The 15218-nt window shown below is 46.2% G+C and overlaps 1 protein-coding gene across 2 annotated transcripts in view; it reads left to right on the top strand.

The window, feature by feature from the left end:
- The window catches only part of ADPGK (ADP dependent glucokinase), a 31985-nt gene extending 23237 nt beyond the window's left edge, over positions 1 to 8748 (top strand). The window contains exons 5-7 of one of the 2 annotated variants that reach the window (XM_018054679.1): positions 2216 to 2412; positions 3031 to 3129; positions 7160 to 8748. In XM_018054679.1, coding sequence (XP_017910168.1) covers positions 2216 to 2412; positions 3031 to 3129; positions 7160 to 7711 — 848 coding nt within the window. In that variant the 3' untranslated portion in view covers positions 7712 to 8748. Of the gene's footprint in view, positions 1 to 2215; positions 2413 to 3030; positions 3130 to 7156 lie in introns of both variants that reach the window. The other variant, XM_018054678.1, reaches the window with a different exon arrangement.

A 15218-nucleotide genomic window follows, 5' to 3' on the forward strand; every position in this document is an offset into this window, starting at 1 on the left:
AGAATCTTGTACAGAATCTTGTTGGTTGGGAAACTGTTGGTTTAGAATGCATACCCCATATCGCTTGTCATGGGGACCTGAGTCACTGGTCTGTCCTCTTCCTCACTGTTCTTTGCTGATTCGGTCTTGTGGCTGAACGCCAGGTGTGGTGTGAGGCAGTAGAAGTGTGTTGGTAAAAGAAGACATGGGCCCTTTCCTCAGCCCACACATCACTACAGGAGGACTCTTGAATAAATGATGGCACAATCACGTGCCAAGTCCTCTAATACAGCAGTGGCCTGGGGGAGAAGGTACTGGAATTGAGTCTGCTCAGAGGTGACAGTTCAGTGAGGCCCCCCTGCATTGGGTCTTCAGAGATGAAGCAGGGGGGAATGCTGCCATCAGCTCTGTGGATCACCATGGGGCATTTTCTTTGGACAAATAAGATATGGGCGAGGAGTTAAGAAAGGAATGTGGTGTTTTAACAAATATAACCATTATATCAGGTTTTAGGAAATTGGTGCTGTTTTCTTTCCTGCTTTCATAGATTTTTTATACATATGTCCCACATATAAAATGTTTTTCAGAGGAATGGATTCAGTAAAGCTGAATTCAGAGTAAGGGGAGGATGGCTGCCACTCCCCCCTTCAAAAAAAAAAAAACACAGAGGCCCAGCGGAGGCAGGAAGGAAGTGGGGCGCTGACCCAGAGGACAGATCAGCCTGCAGCGTACAGGGACCCTCTGCCAGGGTTAGTCTGCCTTGGGAAAAACTTTCTGAAGGAATAGCCAGTAAATGATGAAACCAGTGAAAAACTAGGCTTCATCATATGGACTTGAGTTTTGTAAATGGGACAGATGTTTCACGTGGAAGGAAAGCTGTGTACACTCGGGTCATAAATAATGCCAGTTTCTGGCAGCACCCCAGGCTGGGGGTGACTGCTTCCACCTGGTGCTCAGGCGGACATGGCCTCTAAGGAATCGCCTAGGCAGCCCTTAGGCTGAGTTTTGAGATTTTCAAGACTTTAAGGAGAGGAATGTGGGATCCGCATGGTATGGCGCAGAGTGGGCTTAGGAAAACCTCTTGCCTCCACACCGCCCCCTCCCTTAGGACTCAGGCACTAGCACCCTCCCCTCGAGTGCTTGGCAGCTGTGTGTATGTGTAGGGGGGTGTCTTAACTGGTACTTCACCACCTAACTGCACATCAGGATCTACAGGGGGCTACCATCTGCACATTAAAAACTAGGTTCTGACTAGGCCGACGCTGAGAGGCACTCCTGAAGCTGCAGAGACTCCCAGCTACCCCTGCCCAGGACCCAGCTGGGGAGGCTCTGGCCTCCTCCTGCTTGGATCAGATTAGTGAACACTGAGTGGGCAGTCTCTGCAGGGGGCCGTGACTGGGCTGTGGGAGTCAAAGACACACAGTGTTGAGTGGGGATGTGGCCCAAAGATGAGTAATGATACAGGTTTGAACACTAGATAAAACAGTAGAAAACTCAAAGCAAAGTGACAGATCCTCAGACCTTGTAAAGGAAAACCACTGGATCCTCAAAGCAGCGGGAGCACATCGTGGGCTGAGCAGTCAGCAACCATTTAGGGAGGAAATAAGGCGTGAACTCAGTCTTTATTCCTTGTTACAGTCATTATTCCACAGCAGCTTGCTCACAGGCTAGAGCAGCCATTTACTCTTAGCTTCCAGATCAAATGCCCAGAAGCCACCAGTGGGCAGCAGGGCTGGGGGGTGGGGTGTGGTCAGCCTGGCTCTTGGAATTCCAGCCTGCTCAGGTCCCAACGAAACGACAGGTGCTAGGCCGCTCCCGTGAGGTGGAAGTTGCTTCAGGAAAGGCAGCCTGGCCTGCATGAAGGCCCACACGGAGTGCTGCACACTGGTGTTTGGGAATCATGCTCTGGGTGGGGAGGGACCTGGGCTCCTGGGTATGAGAGCTGAGGGGGCCAGAGAACTTTCCTGGGACTCCAGGGGCATGACCCTGCCAGCCCTTGACAAAGGCACACAGCACCCATACTGTGTTTTTGTGGGGTTGGGGTTTCTGGTGCATTGCCAACCACTGTCCTGGCCAGGGCACCGTGCTCCCCTTAGGCCATGGCAGCTGGGGTTCACTCAACCAGAGGCCCGCCTGCCCCGAGCCAAGGCTCCAGTGAGGCCCTGCCTTCCCCACACAGCTCGGAGACTCAAAGCCTCTTCCTTTTCTTCCCATTGTGTTGACTGGGCTTTTCTAGGGGAGGAGTGGGACCAGTTAAAAGCTCCCCATGCCAACCGGTTCATCTTCTCCCACGACCTCTCCAACGGGGCCATGAATATGCTGGAGGTGTTTGTGTCTAGCCTGGAGGAGTTTCAGCCAGACCTGGTGGTCCTCTCTGGATTGCACATGATGGAGGGACAGAGCAAGGAGTTCCAGAGGAAGAGGCTCTTGGAGGTAACGGTGGCACTGCTACAGAATTTCACAGATCGCAGCTCGTGTCTTCCTTCGGATTCCCGCCTCTCTGGGCCTCTGCAGCCTGCACCGCCTTGCCCTAGGTCCCAGCCTCCCAGGATGGGCCGTGGTAGCCAGGAAGCCTGCCTCCCACTCTAGCAAGGCGCCTCCCAGTGTTCTTTCAGGCGCAGGCGGCAGCTTGAGTAGGACAGGTCAGAACATCATCTTGCCTGAGCCTCTGCTTCCTGTGCTAAACCAAACATGGCTGCAGGCTGCAGTGTTTATGGTCTGTGTCCTTCATGTTTTCCGTATCATCTCATTCACATCAGCGTGTTGCAGGTTCACACAGCAGTTGAAGCCAATTGCTCAGTTTAGGTCCCCAGGAAGAGGCTGGCTTTGTGACTGTTCGGGGAGGTTCCCCATGTGCTCCAAGTCCTTAACCCCAGCGCCTCCCTGCAGAGCCTAGTTGTCCCTGTTGGGCAAAGCCTCCCTTGTCCACAGAGAGTGTGGTCGCCCACGTAGCCAGGAGCTCTCATGAGGATGCACTGCCTCTTGGACCCATCCTTCCCTCTTGCCTGACTCCTTGTTTCTGATGGCAGTGCTCTCCTCTTGTCTCTGCAGGTCGTGACCTCCATTTCTGACATCCCTACGGGTGTTCCAGTTCACCTGGAGCTGGCCAGCATGACCAACAAGGAGCTTATGAGCAGCATTGTGCACCAGGTAACCCACGGGAGTACTCGGGGCTCAGTGTGCTGTGGGAGCCATCTCACCCAGACCTGGTCCACGAGATCCAAGTCAGGAGCCAGGACTGCCCTGGAGCAGGATCTCCTGCTAAGTTAGGAAGACCGCAGAGTTACTGATGGGTTCATGGGGCAGGGTTATTGATGGGTTTGTTTAGTTCAGTTTAGCCAACTAAGCTAAAAGGTCATGTCTGACTCTTTGTGACCCATGGACTGCAGCACACCAGGCTTCCTTCTCCATCACCAACTCTCGGAGCTTGCTCAAACTCATGTCGATCGAGTCGGTGATGCCATCCAGCCATCTCATCCTCTGTCATCTCCTTCTCCTCCTGCCTTCAATCTTTCCCAGCATCAGGGTCTTTTCCAAGGACTCAGTTCTTCACATCAGGTGGCCAAAGTATTGGAGCTTCAGGATCAATCCTTACAGTGAGTATTCAGGACTGATTTCCTTTAGGATGGACTGGTTTGATCTTGCAGTCCAAGGGACTCTCAAGAGTCTTCTCCAACACCACAGTTCAAAAACATCAATTCTTTAGCACTCAGCTCTCTTTATAGTCCAACTCCCACATCCATACATGACTACTGGAAAAGCCATAGCTTTGACTAGACAGTACCTTTGTTGGCAAAGTAATGTCTCTGCTTTTTAATATGCTATCTAGGTTGGTCATAGCTTTTCTTTGAAGGAGCAAGCATCTTTTAATTACATAGCTGCAGTCACCATCTGCAGTGATTTTGGAGCCCAAAAAAATAAAGTCTGTCACTGTTTTCATTGTTTCCCTATTTATTTGCCATGAAGTGATGGGACCAGATGCCATGATCTTATTTTTTTGAATGTTGAGTTTTAAGCCAGCTTTTTCACTCTCCTTTTTCACTTTCATCAAGAGGCTCTTAAGTTCCTCTTTGTTTTCTGCCATAAGGGTGGTGTCATCTGCATATCTGAGGTTATTGATATTTCTTCCAGCAGTCTTGATCCCAGCTTGTGCTTCATCCAGCCCAGCATTTCACTTGATGTATTCTACATAGAAGTTAAATAAGCAGGGTGACAATATACATCCTTGACGTACTTCTTTCCCAATTTGGAACCAATCTATTGTTCCATATTTGAAATAGCTCAACTGGAATTCCATCACCTCCACTAGCTTTGTTCATAATGATGCTTTCTGAGGCCCACTTGACTTCACATTCCAGGATGTCTGGCTCTAGGTGAGTGATCACACCATCATGTTTATCTGGGTCCTTAACATCTTTTTTGTATAGTTCTTTTGTGTATTCTTGCCACCTCTTCTTAATATCTTCTGCTTCTGTTAGGTCCATACTGTTTCTGTCCTTTATTGTGCCTATCTTTGCATGAAATAGTCCCTTGGTATTTCTGATTTTCTTGAAGAGATCTCTAGTCTTTCCCTTTCTATTGTTTTCCTCTATTTCTTTGCATTGATTACTTAAAAAGGCTTTCTTATCTCTCCTTGCTATTCTTTGGAACTCTCCATTCAGATGGGTATATCTTTCCTTTTCTTTGCCTTTCGCTTCTCTCCTTTTCACAGCTATTTGTAAGGCCTCTTCAGACAACCATTTTGCCTTTCTGTGTTTCTTTTTCTTGGGGGTGGTTTTGATCACAGCCTCCTGTACAATGTCATGAACCTCTGCCCATAGTTCTTCAGGCACTCTGTCAGATCTAATCCCTTGAATCTGTCGCTTCTGCTGTATAATCATAAGGAATTTGATTTAGGTCATACCTGAATGGTCTGGTGGTTTTGGCTACTTTCTTCAATTTAAGTCTGAATTTGGCAATTAGGAGTTCATGATCTAAGCCATAGTCAGCTTCCAGTCTTGTTTTTGCTGACTGTATAGAGCTTCTCCATCTTTGGCTGCAAAAAATATAATCAGTCTGATTTTGATATGTTTCACGGGGCGTGTTACCAATGGGTTCGTAGTGTGTGTTTCTCCTTCTAGCATGGGGAGGTTGGAAGTGAATGCCCTTTGCAGTGGAACCCAAAGGAGAAAACCAAAAACCCAACTCCGGTGCTTTCAGTTGAACTTCAGGAAGCTTAGAGAAAGGAAATTCGGGGGACACTTCACTCCCTCGCCATCAGGCCCCCAGGTGTTCAGCCTTTGGACTAACAATGATCAGATAAATCCAAGAGTGGGATGCTTGAGAGCACAGATTTTGAAAACCAGGATCGGAATGCCCACTTTGCCTGCCACTCTCCAGCCCTGTGAACTTAGGCAGGTTAGTTAACCTCTTGTTTTTTAACTTCTTTCATGGGTAATATATGGTTCAAAAGTAACAAAATATTAAAAGATGCACAGTGAAATCTCCCTCCCTCCTGCCCTTGTACGCACTGTTAGTAACCTCCTTACGAGTTTTGTCTCATCCCTCCAGATTCATTGTGTGCATATATAAGCAAATGGGGAAGAGCCTTATAATCTCGTCCCTCTTTATCCCAAAAGATAGCATAGCATACTGCATAGACTGCATAGACACTTTGCTTTTTTCCACTGGATGCATTTTGGGGATTTTTTCTCCGTCATCACGTGGAGAGTCATCAGTCTCCCTGCTGCCACGTGCGTAGAAGCAGCGGTGGTGCACACAGGGTCTTTAATGCCAGCCGGAGCCGAGGGTTTGGCTCACTGCCCTTTTCTGCTCCTACAGTGCTGCCGTGAGTAACCTTTTACATGAGTTTAATTGGACCCATGACCAGGTACATGTGGATGATACATTCTCAGAAGTTGAAGTGCTAGATTGGGGCATAAAAAGCATTTGTCAGTTTGATCCTGCAAAGTTGGTATCCATGAGCACAGCACAGGTTTACTTCTGCTTCTTTACAGTGCTCTTTTCCTCATATCTTTGCCGCTGAAATGTGATTTTTAAATGTGCTTTCTCGTGAGTCTAACCTGTGAATGGTGTTTAGGGCAGTTGTAGGCTCGCAGCAGGAGTGAGCAGGATGTAGAGTTCCCACTTAGCTCCCCCACCCCCAGCACCCCCATCCGCAGGTGGGACGTTTGTCACGGTCAGTGACCCAACACTGACAAGTCGTCGTCATGCAGAGTCCACAGTTTACACTAGGGTTCACGCCTGGTGCTTTTCAGTATGATTTTTATTCATGTATTTCTCTTCTTGAGGTTATTTTTTCACTTCTTTAAAAAGCCATCTTTGTTTCATTTTCTACATAACTATCTACCTAACCTTTCTAAGCTTCAGTCCCCTTATTTGTAAGGTGGAGGCAACCCCTTCTTCCTTCAGAGCGTTACAGCAAGAAGTGAGTGAAATAGAGCCGTTAGGTTGGCATCTGACACGGCAAACAGAAGTGCTGTTACATTAGCACCCCTGGTTTTTATATAAATACACACAGGGCTCATATCTCTTGCACAAACATTCACTTTATTTAGGTCCCTGCTCTAAGGAAGGAAGTGCTAAGTAAGAAAGATCGTGAGGTGGACATCGTGGTTCCCCTCAAGATAGAAGACCTGGCTCCTGTTCGGTGCTGTTTTCCACAGTGTTACTGTCGCCTAACAGTCTTCCTAACCCACACCTGTTCAAAAAACTTAGATCTGACACGAGGCACTCTCCTTGCAACCCTGGCTGTGGGGTGGGCTCTTCTTTGTGTGGGTATAACGCCTGCTGATGTTGGGGAACTGAGAGTCAGGCCCCATCAGTGATGAGAGGCTCTGCTGTGTGTGCTGAGGCAGAGACTGGGCACTGCGGAAAGGAATCCAGAGTGCACACACTCTGCTTTGTCCTCCGGCGTGTAACAGGAGGCTGGCTCTAACACAGCATCACTGCACCTTCCCAGTTACTGTGCTTGATATTGCGAGTGGAGATAGTTAGATGTGTGAGAGCCAAGATAGTGACCTTGATCTGTCACTTAGTGACCTCAGGGGCAGGGAGTCCTCTGGGAAGGAAGAAAGATGGCCCTGCCTTCCCTCCCTGACTTTTGTCACTGGCCGTGTCCTAGGAGGTTAGGAGCTAGGTGTCCATCAGAAAGAGACCCCCATTTTGTTTCTGTTAGCAGGTCTTTCCGGCCGTGACTTCCCTGGGGCTGAATGAACAGGAGCTGTTATTTCTCAGCCAGTCGGCATCTGGACCTCACTCTTCTCTTTCTTCCTGGAATGGTGTTCCTGATGTGGGCGTGGTCAGCGACATCCTCTTTTGGATCTTGAAGGAACATGGGAAAAGTGAAAGCAGAGCCTCGGACCTCAGCAGGATCCATTTCCACACGCTGGCCTACCATATCCTAGCGACTGTGGACGGACACTGGGCCAACCAGCTGGCTGCCGTGGCTGCAGGAGCCCGCGTGGCTGGGACACAGGCCTGCGCGACGGAGACCATAGACACCCGCCGCGTATCTCTGAAGGCACCCCACGAGTTCACGACCTCCCGTTTGGAGGCCGGCTCCAGGGTTGTGTTAAACCCAAATGAGCCAGTGGTCGAATGGCACAGGGAGGGCGTGTCCTTCCACTTCACACCAGTGTTGGTGTGTAAAGATCCTGTTCGAACTGTGGGCCTTGGAGATGCCATCTCAGCCGAAGGACTCTTCTATTCAGAAGTACACCCTCACTCGTAGGAAGGTTGTTGGGGTCATTTTTCTGATGAAGGAAAACTAGCCAACCTAAAAATGACAGGAATTCAGTGGTCTGGGAAATAGGATCGAGAGTGTCAAAAACCATTTCTGTTGATCAAACTGAAAGACAGCCAAAGAAACAACAGCAGATTAAACTGTACCAGATACATTCCAGCCTTTTGACAATTACACAGAAACATTTCAGGTTTTAATTGCAATTCAGCTATCTACTAACAAGACTGGATTTTTGTTCTCGTTTATTTTTATGTTGTGTGTTACAGGGCTAAAAACTTGATTCTCCAACCCTTTTCAGGTATTTTAGGCCAGACTCCTTGCCCATGAGAGCATGTTGGTTGGAGAAAGCACTCCCTTCTTGCCCACCTCAGATGCGCATGCTCACTCACCCGTTCTCCCCGTCTCTGAAAGCCCAGTGTGAGTTCTTGCATTCTCTCAGCTCAGCACCCATGACAGGATCATAATTTCCATTCAGTGTTATAATGACAATATTCAACGAATACGCCTCAGTTTTCTGCTCCCAAATTAAGACAGAGCCACAGGTAAGGACAAAATAGCCCTCCTGTGCTTCAGAGACACAGCAGAGGCTGGGTGCCCCATGGAGCCCTTGAGGGGGCCAGTCACTCTGCAGTTAGGGGCCTGGCTGGCCTGCAGGGTGGCGCTGTGAGCCAGAGGGCTGCACCTTCCTGCCCTGGCTCCTTAACTGCAGACTGGCTGGTCAGAGGCTGCTGTGCCTGGGCCCACCCTCTTTGCCCAGCTCTGGACATGATTTCTATAGCAGAAGACTGATCTGTGTTCATTCTGATCCTTGAAGGAATTTTACTTTTACAACTGGAATCTGCTTCTGGGTGTATAATAGATCATGTATGTTTTACAGTGATACATCACATCTGTTAAAGAGTTTCACCTCCTAAGAGCCCCAGGATCATAAATAAATTTGTCATATTATGTATTTATTTTTATAAATCGAGACTTCAGCGTGCTTTTAAATATATTAAAAACGATTTACATTTCCGGAATCCTAAGTCTGTCTGTGATTGATTTCATTTCTACCATGATTCTGGAGCCAGCTAAAATGTAAATCATTTTGATCTTGACTTGTGACTTACGTGTTCCTCCGCTGTTGAGGTGTTTGACTATCTTGTCTTCCCCATTGCATTGAGTCTGAGCTATAGGTCTGTCCTCTGGTTTAAAGTGACATACTAGTCTCAAGCAGTCAAGCCAATATGACCCAGTAATTTGAAAATGTGTGTGAAGAGCCTTCTCGATTTGTTCAGAGAGCACTGGGAACACGTGTCAACTAGTGGCAGGCCTTCTTGGGTCAGGGGTGATCATTCACACTGGGCTCACAGCAGCAGCTTCTGGAATCTCAAAGCCACCTCACGTTCTCAATTTATGATCTTTCCTCCTGGTTTGGCTGAGAAGGAACAGCTTGATTACTCCTTTGAAGACAAGGCTAGAGAACTATGCAGACTGAAATTCAAAGCCAAGTAGCTTATTAAGGGACTCTCTGGCTGCTACCTCATCAGTCTGCCTTGAAGCTCAATTAAAAATAAGTTAGCAGTCTTCTGTTTTTATTAGAAAAGCTTAAGTGAGAAGAAATTTCTGTTTTCCCAAGAAAAGTCAGAATAACTCATCATTTATGTTCTAACCCTAAGCAGCAATGTTCTCTGTGTGATCCTTTTCTTACAGGCAGCCCTTGTCCTTAGTACATTCTCAACAAGTTCTCCAGTTCTCACTGGTGATGTCAGGAAGATGATCAGGAGGTGTGGACAGCAGTGTTTTCCAAAAGGTGGGTTTTGAACTATTAATCATCACTAAATCAACTTGGTTATAAAGTATCAAAATGCATCATACATTACAGGAATAATTCTTTTAAGTATTGTTCATAAAACTATATTCCTGAGTGTGTGTGTGCAGGTATGAGTGTACATGCATCCTTCTGTGAACGTCCTACCATCCTACAAGCACATTAAGCTTTGGGAGGAAGGTTAACTGGTCTCCGTCACGGAGGACGGTCAGACGATGCTGCGGTGAGTTGGAAGGGCTGGAGAGACTGAAGAGGTGGTGCTGCTGGCCCCATGGCTGTGAGCTATATTTTACAAAGGCTTCCATGTATGATTTTATATGAAGAAGAATAGTTTGAAAATCCCCTGGAGTAGAAAGGATGCCTGGTGAAAAGGATCCTTCCTAAAAACTTCTAGCACTCTTTGCATTCCCTTAAAACTGATTTAATGTTCAGGGAAAGCTGCAGCACACAGAACACTGTCTGGAGACATAAAAATTCAGCCAAAACTCAGTAATATTTACTGTGCAGATGCAGATTCAGTTTCCATGCTCTTACTCTGTCAAGTTTGAGTGGGGCAGAGGTAGTTATTCATCAGCAGAAGAAATCTGGATTCTTTGCAGGGCTTGAGATGGCAGGTGTCATATGATACTGGTACCTTTCCTGAGCTTCATCTTTCCTCATCTGTAAAATGAGACTTGTAATGGTCCTTACCCTGGTAGTGTTTTTAATTAAAAAGGAATGCCAAGCAAAATATTAGCACAATATGTGGCACACATTTAAAAGTTGGGTAATTGTCAATTACAACTGAGCAGGCCATTTCCTGGGTCTCTTTAAAAATAATTGAAAGTCACTGAAACGCTACCATAGCGATCATTTAACATTTTTTAATCTTTTTTTAGGTAAAGATTTTCATTCAAACAATGAAACTGTAGAAGTTTCAAGTCCACTTGGTAAGTTTTGGGAAATCTATATACATACCTAACCCGAGTGCCTGTCCAGATACAGAACGTTCCCATCACCCACATCGTTCTGTCAGGCCACTTCCAGGATAGCATCAGCCTCAGCCCTGACCCCCGAAGCACACATCATCATCTTTTTCATCATAAATTGTTTTGTCTGTTCTGGAACTTTTTATAAATGGAAACATACAATATTTATATTTTTGTATAAAGCTTTTTTTTTTAATGTTTCGTGACTTTGACTTATTAATTTTTATTGAAGAATAGTTGATTTACAATGTTGTGTTAGTTTCAGGTGTACCGCAAACTGATTGTTATAAATGTATATAAATATGTAGTGTGTTTTTTTTTAACATTTTCTTCCATTATAGGTTATTACAAGATACTAAGTATAGTAACCTGGGCCATATAGTAGGTCCTTGTTGGTGATTTATATATAGTAGTATATATATTTTAATCCCAAACTGCCTATTTTATCTCCCCCCCTTTCCCTTTGGTAACCATAATTTTGTTTTCTTATGTCTGGGAGTCTCTGTTTTGTAAGTAAGTTCATGTGCATCATTTTTTAGATTCCACAATAAGCAATCTATTTGTCTTCCTCCCTCTGGCTTACTTCACTCAGTATATTACTCTAGGTCCATTCATGTTGCTTCAAATGGCGTTATTTCGTTCTATTTCATGGCTGAGTAATATTCGTGTGTGTGTGTGTGTGTGTGTGTGTCTGTGTGTGTCTGTGTGTGTGTGCGCGCGTGTGTGTGTGTACACACCACCTCTTTATCCATTCATCTGTGGATGGACATTTAGGTTGCTCACATGTCCTGGCTGTTGTAAATAGCACTTCAGTGAACACTGGGGTGCATGTATCTTTTCAAGTTATATTCTTCTCCGGATATATGCTCAGGAGTGGCATTGCAGCATCGTATGGTAAGGAACATCCATCAGTTAAGTTCAGTCACTCAGTTGTGTCCAACTCTTTGCAACCCCATGGACTGCAGCACGTTAGGCCTCCCTGTCCATCACCAACTCCCAGAGTTCACTCAAACTCATGTCCATTGAGTCAGTGGTGCCATCCAACCACCTCATCCTCTCACGTCTCCTTCTCCCGCCTTCAATCTTTCTCAGCATCAGTGTCTTTTCAGATGAGTCAGTACTTCGCATCAGGTGGCCAGAGTATTGGAGTTTCAGCTTCAGCATCAGTCCTTCAAATGAATATTCAGGACTGATCTCCTTTAGGGTGGACTGGTTGGATCTCCTTGCAGTCCAACAGACTCTCAAGACTCCCCCAACATCACAGTTCAAAAGCATCAATTCTTCGGCACTCAGCTTTCTTTATAGTCCAACTCTTACACCCATACATGACTACTGGAAAAAACATAGCCTTGACTAGACAGACCTTTGTCAGCAAAGTAATGTCTCTGTTTTTTAATATGCTGTCTAGGTTAGTCATAGCTTTTCTTCCAAGGAGCAAGCGTCTTTTAATTTCATGGCTGCAGTTCACCATCTACAGTGATTTTGGAGCCCAAAAAAATAAAGTCTGACACTGTCCACTGTTTCCCCATCTATTTACCATGAAGTGATGGGACCAGATGCTGTGATCTTCGTTTGCTGAATGTTGAGTTTTAAGCCAACTTTTTCACTCTTCTCTTTCACTTTCATCAAGAGGCTCTTTCGTTTTTCTTCACTTTCTGCCATAAGGGTGGTGTCATCTGCATATCTGAGGTGATTGATATTTCTCCTGGCAATCTTGATTCCAGCTTGTGTTTCATCCAGCCCAGCGTTTCTCATGATGTACTCTGCATAGAAGTTAAATAAGCAGGGTGACAATATACAACCTAGACGTACTCTTTTTCCTATTTGGAAACAGTCTGTTGTTCCATGTCCAGTTCTAACTAACTGTTGCTTCCTGACCTGCATACAGGTGTCTCAAGAGGCAGGTCAGGTGGTCTGGTATTCCCATCTCTTGAAGAATTTTTCAGTTTACTGTGATCCACACAGTCAAAGGCTTTGGCATAGTCAATAAAGCAGAAATAGATGTTTTTCTGGAATTCTCTTGCTTTTTCCATAATCCAGCAGATGTTGGCAATTTGATCTCTGGTTCCTCTGTCTTTTCTAAAACCAGCTTGAACATCTGGAAGTTCATGGTTCACGTATTGCTGAAGCCTGGCTTGGAGAATTTTGAGCATTACTTTACTAGTGTGTGAGATGAGTGCAATTGTGTGGTAGTTTGAGCATTCTTTGGCATTGCCTTTCTTTGGGATTGGAATGAAAGCTAACCTTTTCCAGTCCTGTGGCCACTGCTGAATTTTCCAAATTTGCTGGCATATTGAGTGCATCCTATTAACAGCATTATCTTTTAGAATTTGAAATAGCTCAACTGGAATTCCATCACCTCCACTAGCTTTGTTCATAGTGATGCTTTCTAAGGCCCACTTGACTTCACATTCCAGGATGTCTGGCTCTAGGTAAGTGATCCCACCATCATGATTATCTTGGTTGTGAAGATCTTTTCTGTACAGTTCTTCTGTGTATTCTTGCCACCTCTTCTTAATATCTTCCACTTCTATTAGGTCCCTACCATTTCTGTCCTTTATTGAGCCCATCTTTGCATGAAATGTTCCCTTGGTATCTCTAATTTTCTTGAAGAGATCTCGAGTCTTTCCCATTCTGTTGTTTTCCTGTTTCTTTGCATTGATCACTGAAGAAGGCTTTCTTATCTCTCCTTGCTATTCTTTCGAACTCTGCATTCAGATGCTTATATCTTTCCTTTTCTCCTTTGCTTTCCACTTCTCTTCTTTTCACAGCTATTTGTAAGGCCTCCCCAGACAGCCATTTTGCTTTTTTGCATTTCTTTTCCATGGGGTTGGTCTTGATCCCTGTCTCCTGTACAATGTCACGAACCTCCGTCCTTAGTTCATCAGGCACTCTGTCTATCAGATCTAGATCCTTAAATCTATTTCTCACTCCCACTGTATAATCATAAGGGATTAGATTTACATCATACCTGAATGGTCTAGTGGTTTTCCCCACTTTGTTCAATTTAAGTCTGAATTTGGCAATAAGGAGTTCATGATCTGAGCCACAGTCAGCTCCTGGTCTTGTTTTTGCTGACTGTATAGAGTTTCTTCATCTTTGGCTGCAAAGAATATAATCAATCTGATTTTTGTGTTGACCATCTGGTGATGTCCATGTGTAGAGTCATCTCTTGTATTGTTGGAAGAGGGTGTTTGCTATGACCAGTGTGTTCTCTTGGCAAAACTCTATTAACCTTTGCCCTGCTTCATTCCGTATTCCAAGGCCAAATGTGCCTATTACCCCAGGTGTTTCTTGACTTCCTACTTTTGCATTCCAGTCCCCTATAATGAAAAGGACATCTTTTTTGGGTGTTAGTTCTAAAAGGTCTTGTAGGTCTTCATAGAACCGTTCAACTTCAGCTTCTTCAGCGTTACTGGCTGGGGCATAGGCTTGGATTACTGTGATGTTGGTTTGCCTTGGAAATGAACAGAGATCATTCTTTTGTTTTTGAGTTTGCATCCAAGTACTGCATTTCAGACTCTCTTGTTGACTATGATGGCTACTCCATTTCTTCTAAGGGATTCCTGCCCGCAGTAGTAGATATAATGGTCATCTGAGTTAATTCCAGTCCATTTTAGTTCGCTTATTCCTAGGATGTCGACATTCACTCTTGCCATCTCCTGTTTGACCACTTCCAATTTGCCTTGATTCATGGACCTAACATTCCAGGTTCCTATGCAATATTGCTCTTTACAACATCAGACCTTGCTTCTATCACCAGTCACATCCACAGCTGGGTATTGTTTTTCCCTTCATTCTTTCTGGAGTTATTTCTCCACTGATCTCCAGAAGCATATCGGGCACCTAATGACCTGGGGAGTTTCTCTTTCAGTATCCTGTCATTTTGCCTTTTCATACTATTCATGGGGTTCTCAAGGCAAGAATACTGAAGTGGTTTGCCATTCCCTTCTCCAGTGGGCACTGTCAGACCTCTCCACCATGACCTGCCCGTCTTGGGTGGCCCTACATGGCACGGCTTAGTTTCATTGAGTTAGACAAGGCTGTGGTCCGTGTGATCAGATTGGCTAGTTTTCTGTGAGTATGGTTTTAGTGTGTCTGCCCTCTGATGCCCTTTCACAACACCTACTGTCTTACTTGGGTTTCTCTTACCTTGGATGTGGGGTACTCTTCACGGCCGCTCCAGCAAAGTGCAGCTGCTGCTCCTTACCCTGGACATGGGGTTGCTCCTCTCGGCCCTCCTGCACCCACGCAGCTACCACTCCTTGGACGTGGGGTTGCCCTTCTCTGCCACCGCCCCTGACCTTGGGCATGGGGTAGCTCATCTCGGCCACCGCCCCAACCTTGGATGTGGGGTTTCTCCTCATGGCCACCCCTCATGACCTTGAATGTGGAGTAGCTCCTCTCGGTCCTGCTGTGCCCACGCAGCCAACACTCCTTGGACGTGGGGTTGTTCCTTTCTGCCACCGCCCCTGACCTTGGGCGTGGGGTAGCTCCTCTTGGCCGCCGCCCAACCTTGGGCAAGGGGTAGCTCCTCTTGGCCACGCTTCTGTGCAGTCCGTCATAGCCGGCGCTGTTAAGCCGGCCCCAGCTCTGCTTCGGGAAGCGGGCATAGGGAGGGAGGCAGGCGGGCCCTCCACTCGTCTTGGGGGCTTTTCAGCTCCTGCATGCTCTGGAGGGGGGCAGATGAGGTTGCCAAGGGTGTCTTGGTCAGGCT

Source organism: Capra hircus, chromosome 10 (assembly GCF_001704415.2).
Source record: "Capra hircus breed San Clemente chromosome 10, ASM170441v1, whole genome shotgun sequence".
NCBI lineage: Eukaryota > Metazoa > Chordata > Mammalia > Artiodactyla > Bovidae > Capra > Capra hircus.